Source organism: Lepidochelys kempii, chromosome 6 (assembly GCF_965140265.1).
Source record: "Lepidochelys kempii isolate rLepKem1 chromosome 6, rLepKem1.hap2, whole genome shotgun sequence".
In the NCBI taxonomy this organism is placed as follows: Eukaryota; Metazoa; Chordata; order Testudines; family Cheloniidae; genus Lepidochelys; species Lepidochelys kempii.
Genome location: NC_133261.1, coordinates 90,207,046 through 90,224,086, shown reverse-complemented (window position 1 = coordinate 90,224,086; position 17,041 = coordinate 90,207,046). Strand labels below are relative to the sequence as shown.

The following is a 17,041-nucleotide window of genomic DNA, read 5'->3' as shown; positions in this document are numbered from 1 at the left end:
CAAAATACTAATGACAGCTTTCAGAGTAGCAGCCGTGTTAGTCTGTATTCGCAAAAAGAAAAGGAGTACTTGTGGCACCTTAGAGACTAACCAATTTATTTGAGCATGAGCTTTCGTGAGCTACAGCTCACTTCATCGGATGTAACTAATGTAACACTGGTAGTGTGGCTCTTCATATCTTACGTGGACCAGCCACAGGAGGCTTGAGTCTGCTGGTGTTGATAAGGGATTGAGGCCTCAATCCTGTGATCTGCTCTATAGGAGTGCACCCCTACTCCTCCTTCAGACAGCTTGCAGGATGGGGGTGTTTAGCTCAAGTGGCAGAGGGTCATGTTTTTAGCACCAAAGGGCATGGGTTCAAACGCCGTTGTTTACCCCAAAGTGGGGGAGTCAGATACTTGCAAGAAAGAGTTTTCAGCTGACAAACTTTAATTATTTTCCACTGGAAATCAGATAGGGAAAATTAAATTCTTTGCTTTTCTTTATAATCACTATAAGTTTCCTAGAGTCAAATGTGAATTCTAACTCTACATAACCAACACATCTGAGGCTGTCTACTCTACAGCTTTATGTCAGCATAGTTTAGGTCGCTGAGGGGTGTGAATAAATCACCCCCAGGAGCGACTTAAGTTGCACCGACATAAGTGCCGGTGGGAGAGCTTCTCCTGCCAGTTTAGCTACTGCTGCTTGCAAGGGCTTGAGTAGTTAAGCCAATGGGAGAGCTCTTTTCCATCGGTTTAGAGTGGCGACATTAGAGAGCTCACAGCGGTGCAGCTGCGCCGCTGTAAACTCTCTACTATAGCTGTGCTGTAAGTGGCTGAATGTGATTTTAGGTGCCTCGCTTTAACCACCTAACTTTTAAAATTTATCCAAATTGTTATTGATTTGATGCAGTTGTTATCCCAAAAACTTTGTTTACAGTACAGGGGGGAAAAAATCAGACATCCTCCAAGACCTATCTAATATAAAATAAAAACAAACAGCTGTGTAAATTTACAAGCTAACAAATCCAGCATCGAAATGTATAGTGTTGTCACATGTCTATCCAGCAAACATTCAGGTAAAGCAATAGAAAAGCAAAATTTTAATAATCTTCATTAAGCAGAGAATTGGAAATTACATAATTGTCAGATCTTTTTAGACTGTTTAAAAGGTAGTAACTTGGTGTAATTTCTTATTGGCTATTAAGTGGGGGAAAAGACAGATGCCCAATAGGTGAAATCAGATCTCAAGATCTCAACTGTGCTTCTTGTAACTTGCCTAAATTGGGAAAATATGATCTTTTTCTTCTTTGCTACCAGACTGCCTGGAAGTTATTTTGTCAGCTGGAATAAAAATAACATCCAAGTTCGGTGTTAGTTTAAAATATTTAAGAACTTGGAAGTGAAGACTACATTTTTGCTGTAACAGGTTCCAAATGCAGCTGTTTATCTTAAGAATCAATTTTAGGTTCTTCAGAAAAGGATACAATATTCATATTAGATGTTCTGTTATCCATAATTTCTACTGCTTTTTAAGGAAGCATTGTTCTTATAAACATGACAGCTCCTAAACATTTTACAATTGAGAAATCACAAGTTCTATCCTGTTAAGTCCCGATTGGCAGTAAAAATTGTCTCAATGTTAACTTTAGAAGTGCTTTGGGTGTTTTTATTTATTTATTTATTTTAAAGTGAGTCTGACTTGTTGATAACTACATTTCATGTTGTAGCAGCTAGAGAAGGGGAAGGGGGAAGAGAATCTTCTCTTGCATCCATTCCCTGTACTCTCAGAAGAAGTTAATGAAATCTATTTATACCTGTCCTCTCCTCTTGCAATTTGTCTAAGTACTTATATGTAACAATTACAAAAAAAAAAAAACCCTCTCAGGAACATGTAATGATAAAATAGACCCCTTTAAGATCAACACAGCAACTGGTTCTTTTTTTAAAACAAAAACCAAACCCTGGGTTTTAGTGCCACCCACTAACAATTTAATCCCCTTCTATCTGATTTCCCTCTGATTTCGATGCTGGATTTGTTAGCTTGTAAAGGCCTTCAAGCCAGAATGAACTATTCTGTGGCTTAGCTGTGACAGCTCAGAGGATGGTGACTAGTCAGTAACTAGGATTTACTTGATCTGCATCTGTCTGGCTACTGTTTGTCACTTGATCAAATAAGGCTAAAAGAAATCTACCTCACTAGTGCCTCTTGCAAAAGTGCTTTCTCACTGGGCCTCAAGAATTTTTTCTGTTTTCACAGAGAAACATCTGCTACCTACCTTAGAGTGAATCTTCCTGAAGCAATAAGAGTGAGGAAGTACTGAGGCAGTCTCTGGGGCTGAAAAGCAAGCCCACCCAGCTTGCATGGAAAGGGGGAAGAATCTTCCCCGTAGGGCAAAGGCTCTCCCTGAGGCAGCCTTAGACTTTGGGGAAGAGGTGCTTCAAGATTTCATGGTGTAAGGGATCTCTACAAGCCCCCGCCTTGTGAAATGTTTGGTTGGATTGGGGTCCTTTCTGGCTCCTAAAATCTTACCAGAAGTCTAGTCATTCCTTCCAGAAGTTAACATGAAAAGCTATAAGGGGTCATGATAGCCACCTTAGTATTGAGAAGGCTCATCCAGGGAATGACGTTCCTCCAAATCATCACATGCAGCAGTAGTTATGTATCTGTATCGCCCTTGTTAAGCTGCCCCCTTTGTTCTTGTGGATGTTCTTGTTCTTTCTCTCACTAAGGACCTATTAATTCTAAATTCTATAGTGGACTGGCTAAGCTCATTCAAGATTCTTCTGGAAAGTAGTACCTAAAAGTGGAGTTCTTGATTGGGTTTGGTATCCTACAGCCTTCTGAGCGTCCTGATTTTTCTTGTGCATTGAGACTTCCAGCCCACTGCACTAGACAAGGGAAGCATCAGTGAATTAACATTACAAAGTTGCCTTTTAGAGTTCCTTGCTCTTTCATTAGGCATTACCACTGATCATGCCAGCATCTGCAGATGCCCTGGACTGCAGAGTGCTTTGAGCAGTGCTTCTGTGGGAAGCTTCAGGGGCAGTAGGTGAAAGATTCTCATTCCACTTTCTTCATCAAACTCCCCCATTTAATTCAGCCTCCTTCTCCTCTCCCCACTGAGATGTTTTCTCATAGGTTTCCTGCTATACAGAATCCACTATCTACATTGTTGAAGACCATTCCAGAGAGAGTCAAACCTTGCTTGTATTTACCAGATAACTTTCTGTGGCTTGGATGAGACTGTACAGTCTCATCCGCTCTACTAGGCTTTCCAAGTCCAGACTTTGACAAGAGAATTTGCATGTTAGGTGGGAAGAAGAGTAAGCTTATAACTACTTCATGCTGGAAGGAATAAACTGGAGAAGCGAAGGGGAGGGCACCCTAAAGAAGAGGAAAATCCTGGATGGTGCTTAGTGGTATCAGTGAGCTAGGAGGACCCAGCATGTTTTCTCAGCCAACCTATGGAAAGCAAGTTGGCTAGTAATTGGGAATATAATTTGCCTTTTTCTTCACTTTCCGGGGGAAATACAATATGAACTTCTAGTAGGTAGCAAAGACCATTTTATAATTATCATATTTAATTTCAGTTAAGATAATTTTGTAGTTGAGTGAAAAAGTTTTCAGCATTGAAGGGACTTGGCTTTCATGAAAAGTGCCATGATCTGTGAGGAAAGGTCACAATCACTGCAAAAATGGAATCTGGTAATAGAAAATAGGTCTAACTGTAACACATCAAAATCAAACCTCTTCAGAGTTCCTCTGTACTACAAACACAGTTTTAATGCAGTTCTTACACCTATACTTTCACTCAAGATGATTAATCATGCACTCTTCTTTGCACATAACACCTCTAAACTGTCAAGTAGTGTAGGTCTAAAATATTTAGTATGTCCCAGAGTCTAAATAAAAATGTGTATGAATAATAGATTTATTGATTCTCTAGGGGGGACAGGTCCAACAAAGTTTGGCCGCGGGGGAGGGGGTTCTACTTACAATGTTACTTTTTTTTTTTCCTCACTTGATAAGAATAAATTTGAACCTGATGGCTTGTAACTTTTAAGAAATGCAGAAAAAAGGTTGCTAAATGGAAAAGGGACAAAATCAGTTGGGGAAAAGGCCTGCTAGTCAGGGGTCTCAGGTTTTAACCACTTTTTTTAAAAAGCAGTTCTGCAATGAAGTGACAGGTTTTTTTCCTCCCCCACCCTCCCAGGTTACACAGTGTGGGCCCATAACCTCATTGCAATCGCTCGTCTTCGTGGCTCTGATTTGAAAGTGCTTGAAGTTACAGAAGAAAGCATTGATTTCGACCAAGGTGAACTGGCTGATCAGGATGTGGATCCAGTACATAACCTCATTGAGCAGGTATCCCTTGGATTGGGTCGACCTTGGCATGCAGTCATGGACATAGAATTACTCAGTGTCTTCACTGAGCCAACTCGTCATTTTTATCGAGAGATGCAAAGCTTCAGTGAAGGCATTTAGCTCCTTTTTTTATTTACAATTCCTGTGGTTACATATGCAAGTAGGATCCTATTATGTTTTTCAGTAGTGTGAATTAACCCCTTTTGTGCTGTGTTTAATCAGTATTAGATATATAGAATTATATATGTGTATTCTACTTCTTGATCAAAGAACGTAGTCGGGTATTGGTTTAGAAGCTGAAAGTGGCAACGTTTAGGGCTTTCACGGTTAATGGACTTGTCTACCAAACCTTATAGAGATACAGCCGAAGGTTGTCTGAGGTTGCCGGCTAACTATATTTTTTTACTGAGTAACTGCATCTTCTATTATTTTACTATTATGTCGGAGTTTAGTGCTCAGGAGCCAGTTTTTTTAATATCCATAGCCCAGTGGATTTGTATGCAATCATTGTCATATAATCTGGTAGTATGCTACTTATTAGGCTTTAAAAAAAGGAAGAAAGAGAATACTACCCAATGCCAGTTCACTATAAACTTCCACTTTAATTTCACATGCAGTTTCTGAAGCATGAATTACTACTACTACTCTAAATTTATTCTCAGTTATTAAGCAGTAATCTGTAGCACTGTGTAGCTTTTTTCAGTTACTCACCTGAATTTGCGAGCTCTTAGACTATGAATTGTAGGATTTCTTATCCTTCATAAATTCATCATAGCTTCTTATTCTCATGATCTGTCAGTTTCTCCACATGAGTTAGCTTTGGGCCCAGATTTAAAAGGAAATATAAGTTTACACATTCCAATGGGGTAAAACCATAACAATGAAGATATAAATTTAAATGTACATGCTTACAAACAAACATTAGTCGTGAAATCCCTAGCAACCAAGTCACTGGACTTTCTCTGTCAGCGCCTGTGTCAGCTGCCAAAGAATAGATTAAAAATGAAGAAGTGCCCACATGCTGGCAGGGGCAGGCCAACTGTTGGTCTGCCAGATACTGCTAGATTGTAATATATAAGGTCGAATTTCGACCTGTGGTACACAGCTGTGCTGTGGCTCAGTCAGCAACCTCAGAACTCTTAAACAAACATGCACCTGTTTCACTGTGAATAGTGAATGTAAAGGAAGGAAAGGAAATAAATACAAAGCTTGTTCTATCACAGGTATGAGCTGCTATGATGCATGAAGAACATTCCATGAAGTATGTTTTAAAATCTTGTTATATCTGAGAGGCTTTAAAAGCCGATTTAACTGTTTCAGGGCAACCGCGGTACAGACGTGGTCTCTGTGAGACTTCCACCTGACCCCAGTTTTAAGTGGTACGAATGTTGTGCATTTAATGTTAAAGGACAGTCTGCAATAATTAAAGTAAGTGGCCAACGTGGGTGCCCAGCAGTGCTGAGACCTGGCTGCTATATTGTAAGCTTTGGAAAACACAATTTATGCAACAGATGTCCAGATATGATTCTATTTATGGAAAAAGTTTATATGTGTTTTACAAATGGTTTTACCATCTTATATTAAAATGACCTTTTGACAGGTGTGCGCTGTTTTGTCTCCAGTGAGCACATACCATGCGGATTTTATATGTACATCAGTAGAGTGAATCCACTGGCACAGTGTGTGTATATGCCAGATGTGGTGAGATTTTATCTTATAAATGTGATCAGATTAAAAAACTCCTGACAGAAAATGTAAGGAAACCAGCTGAATGTTTGAACTGATGACTGATGTTGTATGGTTTATGTTAAATGTATATTCTTTTAATCAATGAATAAAGCATTAAAAACTGATCATTGTAAAATATTTTATTGTATCAGCATGAGGATTTTTAGCATTAAGCTGCAGCAATCATTCATAAACTGTGTGTATAATTATTAGTTCACGTTGTGTTGAGGTGCAGCAAAGCTTAGTCTAAAGTAAATCATACAGTAAATTCTTATTTGGCTGATATTTTGCTAATATGTTGATAAAATAAAGCGCTTAACAAAAATTAGACCAGCTAGCATAGACCGAATATTGCACATTTGATATGGCTTATTAGTCTGATACAGTAAATCGTAGATTGTAGAATATAGAAGACTGACTGAGAAATTCCTGCACCAGTTGCAACTGCTTAACTCAAAATCTAATGTGCTCTAGAAAACTGTAGTATTCATGTCAGTGTCCCACTATTAAATAGATTATGAATACCTACAATGCTTCAGTTTGACATTTTATCTATTTTTATAAATCTAATTGCATATTGTGGATGAAAATTGCACATGTTTGGTAAACTGGTATAAAGAACTGCCACACCATAGCAGTGATTGGCTGTGCCATGAGAACTGTCAAGTGGCTGTTTACAGTGTGCTTGTGTGCCAAATATTAATCCTGATTATTGAAAATGAAAGTTTAGGATAACAAACTACTACTAATCATATAAACCATGCTGCTTACTAAGATGTGCTAAAGTGTCTCCTTAATTTCTTCTACGAAGTCTACAAAACAATCATTTAACCCATCCCCTTTTGAAAAGGGAAGTAGCTTGGGTGTGGGTAGTAGTGGTGAGAGGGGAAACAAACTGTAGCCTGTTTCTTATTATAGTAACATCAAATGAAAGGCAGAAATGCACAAGTGTCATGACTCTGTTGCCTTTGACCACTAGGATTGTGGGTTCAGATCCAGGACTCAGGGTGTAAGCCCAGTAGTGCCTGTAAAGCAGCTTGCAGTAGAAGGGGTGCTACCATTATTCAACTAAAATTTAAGGTTAAAGTCTCCAGCTGTCCAGGAGGAAGCTAAGATCAAGTAGAACTTAATGAAGAGGATAAGTGTTTCTTTGCTTTAAAAAATATATATAAATAAAAAATCCCCAACCATATTAATATCCAGTGTTTTGTGAAACTGGATTGTAAGCCCTAGAGAGAGGTGCTATTCGGCATCAAATTTGTTCTTTCTTAATGCTAGTGGCAGATATTGTTTCTCTTTCCAAACCGTTCCTTTTGTTTGTTTTTAACTAATTTCCCAGACTTAAGGGTAACCATGTTTCCATTTTTTTGTTATGTTTCCTTTTTGATTTTCAGGTTATTAAAGAGCTCCTGGTGGAGCCATGTTGGCCTCTTACTATTCTTCCTTTGTTTCCTTTGCATGAGAATAGTTCGCAGATGTGCCTTTTAATATGGTCTCCTTGAGGAACTGCCAGCTCTCCTGAATTCCTTTTTCCCTTAGATTTTCTTCTCATGGGACCTTACTTACCAGTTCTGTGTTTGTTAAAGGTTTGTACATAAATAGCTCGAATATTTAAACTTAAAATAATCGTATGTACAGTTGAACATTTTGATAATGGATCTCTACTTACACAATTGTATTTGAATTTTACAAATCTTCCTTTGATCAGTAACCATCTTTATTTAACCTCTGAACATGTGTGGAACGTTGCACCATAGGGTTAACATGGATGGTCTGAACTGGTATTGCAAATCTTAGATTATCCACATTTCTTATTGAATTTTCCAATTTGGAGGAAAGTGTGATTAAAATACCTTGCAGTTTGGACAATGCTAGAGAAATATACATGATCTAGCTCTCCTAGTTTCCATAAGTGTAAATCAGAGTAATAACTTCATAAATTTAACCTAATAAACTGAGGATGGATATCAGAGTGGAAGAATTTAAATTGGGGCAACTTACATAGATTTGAATCATTGTTTAAAAAAAAAAATTGAGCTGCTCTAAAATTAATCTGAAAATTTGTGCGATTGTAACTTTAGTTTATAATGAACTAAACTATAAATACTGGGTGGGGGCTGGGGAGTTTAAAATGCCATTACTGGTAGGGTATCTTACCTGAACCTTACAAAAATGATAACTTTCGAGAAATATTTTGCTTATAAGCCCCTGATCCTGCAAACACTGATGCAGAACTTTGCTCTTATTGACTTCAATGGGGCTGTTGTGCATCCTTACATTTAAGCACAAAAAGTGTTTGCAGCATCAGGGGCGAAAATTGTTTATTAAACTTTTTTAGTATCATAAAAGCGGTCACTGCAAAATAAGTGTTTCATTAACCATGAAAGGTTTAGATGTTCAGTACAGTAAATTAGAACTTTTTTTGAAAATTTTGGTAGATGTATACAGGAGCTTAAGGTTAGGTGCTTTTGAAAATCTTACCCTTGGGAGGATTGACTTCAAACCCTGATGGAGGCGCGAAGAGGTTAGTGGAAACATTTCATCTTTCTTGACTCGTGGCAGTTCATTGTATTGAATAGTGATGGTGGTTGCAAATGTACCACGGGCTCTTTACTCACCAGTTTTGTATTCTCATAGTAAGGCTATTAATGGAGCCCTGGACTTGTCTGCTGTGGCATAGGTTAGTGTTTTAAGTGTGAAACTTCTCAGAAAATCTGTTCAGTAGAAACAGATTTTAAATAATGAGGAAACGAAACAAGTCCAAAGTTACCTTTCCCAATTTATAAAATGGGAAGAAAGTAAACTAGAACTTTCAAATGTAATCTGATTTTTAAAAAATCATGACTCACCCCCACCCCCCTTGTAGAAATATATTTCTACAGTCACAAAGGTTGCTAGGAATGGTATTGTAAGATAATTGTTTCAGACAGAAAGTCCTACTAAGGATTTTGCACATTGGCTTAATGCAGCTTTGAAACTTGACTGTGCGGAAGAAAAATGCTGCTTTTTAACCGTCTTAATTTAAATGAACTGAGCACAGAAACAATTTCCTTTTTTTTAAATAGTTTAACACAACACTGTACTGTATTTGCCTTTTTTGGCTCTGCTGCTGCCTGATTGCACTTCTGGCTCCAAATGAGGTGTTTGGTTAACCGGTCAGTTCAGTTCATCACTCGGCTGTTCATAATTCTGAGGTTCTACTGTTGTGATAGCCCAGTAACCATAGCCAGAACTCTGAAACTGATCAGGCAATAAAGCATAGACAAAATGGGGGCCTGTGAAGTTTTGTTAAATCTGCAATTTACCTACAGGTTCCTGCCTATTCTTAATCAGAAGCAAAGCATCACTAGTCATTTGAAAGGCCTACGTACACTATCTATAACCTTACCATCATGTCAGCCTGTGCTTGCTTGTATAGTACCAGTTTTCAAAAAACCTCTTGATATTTACTAGTGTCTAACCCTGGCAATTTTTAAAATTCAGCTCAATCCATGTTCAAGTGGTCCTAGGCCCACTTCGTCCATTCTGATTAGATTTTCACCTGATCCTTGATCACTTTTCCTTACTATTGCTGCTCTCCCCTTTGCCCCTGGAGATCCACAAGAGCCAGCATATTTGATACCTTCTTTATTAGGCCTATAGTTGTTGCTCCTTTCAAACTGGAACACCTAGAATACATACAGCACTGGTGAATCTATTTTTTGCACATGGTTGCTTCACAAAGCATCCAGCCAGAGCAATCTGGCTTTCCGGTAAATTAAATGGAGGAAGACTGCTCAGAATTGACCATTTTTTACACCCCCCACCCAATGTAATCAGTTTTTGTTTGTAACCTAGGCCTTTTGTATTAGAAGTTGAATCCACCCAGTAGTGCAGAGCTGTCCTAATTTAATAAATAATTCCAGCCTTTGAATATAAAAAAAACAGTGGAAACATGAACTGATCCTGCAACTCACCTGAAACCATAGGCATGGGAGGGAAGAATTGCCACATTTACTGCAGTGGGGGAAATGACCATTTAAAATTTCAGTATTAACTAGTTCACTACTGGATGTTTCTGCTAATGCATTTATGCCAATGTCCCCATGAACTTGCCTTCACTACTGATCAGTTCTGTAGTGCACTTAAACTGTCACTACAAGTCTTTGGATGTGAACCACAAAGTGCTGTTGCAATACTGAATAGCATGGCACCTAGGAAAGTACAGGGACAGTGTGCGCCACATAACCAGCATGTGAACCAATGGGAGAGGTGTGCTAACCTTACCCAGTATGCTAAAGATAGCACAGTAGGTGGTCCTCTGCTGCCCCCCCTCCAGCATGTGACTTACGTGTTTAGCTATCCATCTCTTTCCTTGTTTGTGAATCCCTCTTGGCAGCAGTAGGTAGGACCAAGGCAGCTGGCTGTTTATCTGAGTCAGTGTGTGTGTTCAGGCAGGAGGTAGACACCCAGGTGCCTAGAGTGAAGCTGCTGTGTGCATGCCCAGAGGGGGGGCAGGGGAGAAGAAACTTATTCACTGAATGAGCATAGGTTCCTACAGCATTAAGCAGCAGCTGAGTGGGCGTTCTGTGGATCACAATAGTGCCTAAAAACAAGTTAGGTGCCTCATTAGCCTCATGGATTCCACTCCCACTCCCTCTGATTTTAGTTCTCAAAATTGAGTGTATATGGAATTTGCCCTGGAGAAAGTGTACCCATTTCATAATTAAAACTCCTACATTTTTCAAAGCTGCCACAGTAAGTTCAGCTTGCCTTCAAGTACCAGGTCTTGCTTTTAATAGGGATGTTTGTAACAGTCACTGACATATCATTTGCCTTTCCTCCACTCAGTGTTGAGCATCAAGTGGCACATACATAAATATGGAATACAAGATGGAGTAGTCAGTTAAAGGGAATTACTAGCAAATCAATAATTAAGCAAATCCATTTAGATTTTTTCCAGATGTTAGATATAGATGTCATGGTTAGTAAGATCCCCAGAGTGACATGAGGTTTTAGTGTGAATAGATGCCATTTTTAGACCACATCTGTAACAGGACTACCTAAGAGATGAGATCAATAAATGGAACAAATTTGAAGTAAGGAATGGCTTAAGTCCCTCTTCCCTTTCATTCTCTCAATGGGTAAGCTAAACAATATAAATGCATAATTGCATTTAAGAGAAATATTTGTCTAGTGTAGTAGTATAAACTATTTGAGCTGAATGGCTTTGGGCAGTTAATAAACTTTAGAGACTACAAGCATTGCAGTAAGTTCACGTTAGACTTGATAGGAGAAGGGAGAGAGTCAGAAGTAGTTTATACAGAAATTGAACAGTTTGCTTAACATTACCACCACACAAGTTTGTAAAGTGACTGCATTTTATTAATTCAAACATTTGTTGTTTTTCACTTTTTTTTCTTACTCCTACAGCAAGCACTGCTCTTCGCATGCAGAGTTTTCCTGTGCAGAGGAGACAATAGCTGGACTGTTTTCAATGTTACTCTAGTTTAGTACACCTTCAGAACAGGTGACTCAAATTAAAAATACTTAATTTAAAATGACTACTGTACAATGGAAACTATTTAATTTATCCTTATTTACAAAACACTATCCTGAGAATCATTCTATTAAGCTTCAATTTGAGCAAAGTATTTATATAGAATCCCTTAAGTAACAGCAGTTACTTAACTGAAGATGATTTTACAGGTATAGAAAGAGTACATCAGGTTAATTTCCAAGATGTCAGACAACAGCATCAGGTGTCTTGCTGTGGCTCTGGATGTCCTGTAGCTGGAGTATTTGATTGATGAATTAATGCAGGAGGCTCACTCCTATTTTCAAGTGAAGGCGGAGGAGGCAGAAAAGATCCAGTTCTTTGTGGTGGATATTGAGAAAAAGGCCTCACTGGAAATGGATTTCTCACTGTTTAAAGATATTTATAAAGTATTTAGCTAGTTACATTTTTAAAGCTTCATTATCCAAAATATATAGACTTAATGCTGGATATCCTTTTTTCACTATGCCAATCAATCTTTTAGCAGTTTAATAATTTACAGTGACCTGTGTCTGTAAACAAGCAAAGGGCACGATGCCAGAAAACACAAGGCTTGTACTAGGTGTTAAGAAATTCCCAGTGCTACAGTCTAGATTAGGAAAAGAGGTGGAAGACGCACCAAACCATGTTACACCTCTCAATGGTATCCAATTACAGGGTACTGCAATGTAATGAGGGTGAATGTAGGTATGTATATGCCACTGCCATCTCAAATAGTCATATGCACTTGAGGTATGGCATTCTGCAAGGTTCTCCTTTTGCTCCTGGAGGAGAAAGACTTGGATTATATCCATTGATTCTATCAATGGGACATGAACTGTGATGGCTGTTGGCAGGTACTACTTTATTACAGTACATTTAAGCATTTTGCTTGAAAAGCCCCACATCAGGCATTTTAAAAGTTTGATTTTTGTTGGTAGAAAATAATGGGAAAACTCCACTTAATAGTCCCTTAAAGCCTTTCAAAAGTATCCCTAAATGTTTGTCAAAAGTGAAGATCAAACTCTCATCTCACACCACCTACAGAGCTAGTATCTGAATTTATAAAGTGCACCTACCATAACTGTCCATGTGCAAATTTTTTAAATTCCGCCAATACATTTGATCATGAGGTTTTGTTGCCTTTCGCAGAGCCTGCCTAGGGTATGTTGTTTCATTTGAGTGAGATGGGGGCTTGAGCTCAGAAGCCTAACAGTTTACTTGTTTGAGGGAAGCTGATCTGCAGCCTCCTATAAGCAAGTATTAAGTGACCTCAACCATGAAGCCTAATGCTTCCTAATTTGATTTTGCCAACTCAGAGGCATTGGTCAAACGCTCAGTTCCACTTTCCCACAGCACATCCGTGTACTGAGGGTATGTCTACATTAGAAATGTAAGTTGACCTATATTAGGTTGACTTACAGCCACTGCTGTAAGTATGCACACTACCCTCCTTTGGTTGGTGGTGTCTCTCCTCACCAGGAGTGCTTCCACCAACGTAAGAGGGGCAGTTTAGGGAGCTGAGAGGCCACTCTGCCATGAGCCCAGCTACCCCATAGGCTTGAGATGGGCTGTTTGTTTCCCCCTACACCAGAAAGCTGCCTGAGGCTTTTCAGCCCCTTCCTCCTCCCTGGAAGGAGCCAAGTTGGCTTGTCAATTTCATGGCTTAGAAGGAGGGAAGCCACTAGAGCAGGGGACAGCTGGGCTCTAGCTTCCCAGCTTTCTTCTATGAAATTGACAAGACAGCCAACAGGCACTGTAAGAGAGATGGTCTCTACACAGACACTGTGTCACCCAAACTAGTTTGACATAAGCTCTGTGCCTCTTGTGGAGGTGGTTATATTAGGGTGACCAGATGTCCTGATTTTAGGGTCATCATCTTATATAGGCTTCTATTATCCCCCACCCCGTCCTGATTTTTCACATTTGCTGTCTAGTCACCCTAAGTTACGTCAGTGGAATAGGGCACTTGCAGCAGCCAGAGGAAGGCTGTAGTATAGATACTGACCCAATTAGGTTGACATCAGGTGACTTATGTCAACCTTACTGTGTAGTGTAGACAGACTTTCAGATTCTAGAATTTATCAAAATTCCACTCTCCTGCCACATCAGAACAATCTTGTGCATGAAGTGGAATAAATATCTTACAGCTAGCAATACGCAATTCGATTTCACAGGTAGGCCAATGAAATAGGTACGAGTCTTAATAGAGGCAGAGGCAAGCCTTGATTTCAATCTGGGGGCAGTTAGTGGTTTGCCCTTGACACAATCTTCTGAGCAGTGGAAATAGAGGAACAGCAACAGCAGCATTATGCCAGCATGCAGCCTTCCTATCATGATGATAAAGGAAAATACCTCACTAAGTGACTGCATCCCTGCAGATCTTCTCTACTATTCTTGCTCTGTACTTATTTTGGAAGATTCTAAGCACCTGTGTATCATAGAAGGCTAGAACTTGGCAGGATCTCAGTTTATTTCCTTTAACCAAAATAAAAGCTATCCAGTTGTGCAAGATTTAACTTTCATTTACATAGCCTCAGTTTAAAGCTGGCACGTGATTTAGTTCACATTGTTGTCTAATGGTTTCTTGTTGAAGGGAGGAAGATATTTTTAAAAGTGAAAAGCAAGCGTAAGTATATAGAGAGACTAACACTGTCTAGAGTGCATGTAGGAGGGAGCCTCCCAACCTGGATCTGCACAGCAGAGCTCTGGCTAGTGCACTAAAAATAGCTGTGTAGGGCGTACCTGGACCGACTCAGAATGGCTATTTTTAGTATGCTATGTCAGTGGACCTGGGCTGGAGGACTCGCTTCTAGATACATTGTACACATCCCCTGACAACACCAATTAAGTGTCAAAGTGCACACTTACAGTACAGTAAGATGTATAGGTCTAAAGAAATTGTTGGCCAAGCTTCTCTGGCCCTAGCATAAATTAGAGCTCCTGGGGACTGCTCTAGCTTACCTCAGCAGGCTATGAGCTTCAGTTAGAGTGCAGTGTACTCTGCCAATGCCCCCTGTCTGTGCTGAGGCGGTGTTAGGATAGGAACTGGTTATATCAGTTCTACACCTGCTGGGAAATAGGGAGGGGCTAGAGAATCTGGCCTAGTTTCCTTGACAGCTTTACAAATAGTGATTTTACAGTTATGTAGTGCATTATACAAGAACAACAGGATGGACAGATTTGGGATGAAACTTAAGTCTTAACTAAATTTATGAAAAAGTAGCTACTTTGTCATGCCCTTCACATTAGCTTGATTTGGAGGAGAGGAAAAAAGGGTGTGCAGAACAAGAAAGATTGTACCAACACCAAAAGAGGTCTTAGAGAAACACAGTAAGATCAGGAATATAATTTACATATACACCCTGAGGATGGTAGTTTTAGGGAATTTAAACTAATTAAGAAAACAAATGCAAAGAGAAATGACATACTTGCCAAGGAAGGACGTGGTAGACCCGCAAAATCCCTTGGAAAATATTCACGAGGTCCATACATGCCAATAGGAGGAGGAGGTGGGAAAGGAGGTCCTCTTCTTATAAAAGCTCCTCTAGGATCCACAGGCAGCAGTGGAGCTCTCGGTGGAGGGAGAGGTGGGGGAGCGAACCCTGATCCAATTGCTTCACTTTCAGAGGCAAGTGACTGATCCGACACAGTTAGGAAATTCTGTAGCAAAAATCAGAAAACTGGTCAATCAGCTTTTTGAAAGCGATAAGGCCTGTATTTTCAAGACAGGAGGTGGAGGACTGAGCTAGGAAGCCTGGGTTCTATTCCTTGGGCCAGTTAATCTCAAAGAATGCAGCTGGGAACAGTCAAAAGAAAAGTGGGGAAATGACTGTACACAAGCCATCATCTGGACCACTATAATTGTATCCCCTTCCCCACATCCTTTTGTCTTTTTAGTTTTTCAGATGGTCAATTAATTTGGGATAGGGACTATGTTGTCTTATATACGTGCTTAGTACATTGTGGGTGCTATCACAATCTATATACAAGTTTGCAGGTCTTTAAAAAGTGATAGAGGAACAAACTGGAACATAGCTGATCATCTAGTACATACAAAAAACCTTGCCTTAAAAAGTTTAGAATAAATAGATTAAAAATATATCCTTGCACAAAAAAATGAATTTAAGTTTTTATTCATCTATTACTTACACTAAAAGTGGGATAGTCTTTAGTTTCATTTCCACTGGGCTCTGTCCTCGAACTATTTTCTGGAGACACTTGCCCATCTGTGTTGAAAAGTAACAAAATAAATTAGGTTTTCCCACCACTTCTTCTGCAAACCACCACCACCAAAGTTTGTCCAAAAAAGAAGGGGAAGGAGGTGTTGGATACTGTCAGATACAGGGCAGCATGCTTAGCAATTGGATATGTGCTAAGGGGCAGTTAAGGGTTAGGTTTCTGGGCCTGAGCATCACCAAGGAAGAGGATAAACATCTGATGTTAGCACTACAACCCAGCTGCAGGTTTTCCAAGTTGCTGTTGGCCAAATAAATCTTCTCTCTCCTAGATACTGTATTTCTCAGTTATAACAGGGTCTTCCTTGCTTGGGAACATACATCTTAGTATATGCACCACACCACTAAGGCTTGTTACTTTTAGTCTGAAGGCCTACAAAGAGGGCCACCATCACAAGATGCAATCTTAGCAAAATCTCCACAGAGACTGCAATATTTTCTCACCCACTATATCTGGGTTGAGAAGGAACAATTGTGCAAGTTTCCCCACAATGCCTTGTTGCTACTTGTGTTCGATCTGTTTTGTGAACAAGGGGATACATTTAATCTGGCACCTTTCATACCCTGGGGTGTTCCTCGTTTTCTAGATGTTCAACTTGAAACATCCAAGACCTGATTTGCAGGAGTGCTGAGCACTCTCAGCTGTAACTGAGTCAGTGGGTCCTGTGCTTTGAACATATAAGGGGTGTGGCAAGATGGCCAATTTTAGTCTGGTGGGTCCTGCGCTTTTCTTGGCAGGGAGCTAAGATGCCACCCTTTGCCACTGCTCTTGGGTGCCGAGGGCCCCGCTACTAGTCCAGGAAGGTGGTAGAGGAGGGAAGCGGGGGAGGGTTCTGGGTTTGCTCCTTGCTCTGAGTCCCTGCCCCTCTCAACCCTGTGGGTTTCTTACCCTCGTCCCCCTTAGGTGGGGTTACCCTCAGTCCCTAGATGCTGGGGGGAAGGGAGTCTCCCTGTCCTGCTGGGCAGGGTCTCCCTTACTCCAATTCTCAAGTCTTCCAAAGCTCTCAACACACCTCCAAGCTCCAGTCCTTCCTCCTCCTCCTCCATCTGCCTGACACAGGGGGGTTTATTAGGTTCCTAACAGGGCCTTAATTGACTGCAGGTGCTCCAATTAACCTGCAGCCATCTTCCCTAGTTTACAGGGAACCACGCCTTAATTAGCCTTGAGCTTATATATTTTCCCTCTAGCACTCTCCCACTACTCTCTGGC

At 40.0% G+C, this 17,041-nt stretch overlaps 2 protein-coding genes across 10 annotated transcripts in view; one reads left to right on the top strand and one right to left on the bottom strand.

Moving 5' to 3' along the window:
• FBXO33 (F-box protein 33) overlaps positions 1 to 15,890 on the top strand; it is a 35,569-nt gene extending 19,679 nt beyond the window's left edge. For both annotated transcript variants that reach the window (XM_073349131.1, XM_073349132.1), the window contains one exon: positions 4,199 to 15,890. In XM_073349131.1, coding sequence (XP_073205232.1) covers positions 4,199 to 4,470 — 272 coding nt within the window. In that variant the 3' untranslated portion in view covers positions 4,471 to 15,890. The remainder of the gene's footprint in view (positions 1 to 4,198) is intronic.
• The window catches only part of MIA2 (MIA SH3 domain ER export factor 2), a 67,734-nt gene continuing 62,113 nt past the window's right edge, over positions 11,421 to 17,041 (bottom strand). For all 8 annotated transcript variants that reach the window (XM_073349110.1, XM_073349108.1, XM_073349109.1 and 5 more), the window contains 3 exons: positions 15,746 to 15,822; positions 15,025 to 15,256; positions 11,421 to 11,982 (listed from right to left, as the gene is read on the bottom strand). In XM_073349110.1, the coding sequence (XP_073205211.1) occupies positions 11,816 to 11,982; positions 15,025 to 15,256; positions 15,746 to 15,822 (476 nt within the window). In that variant the 3' untranslated portion in view covers positions 11,421 to 11,815. The remainder of the gene's footprint in view (positions 11,983 to 15,024; positions 15,257 to 15,745; positions 15,823 to 17,041) is intronic.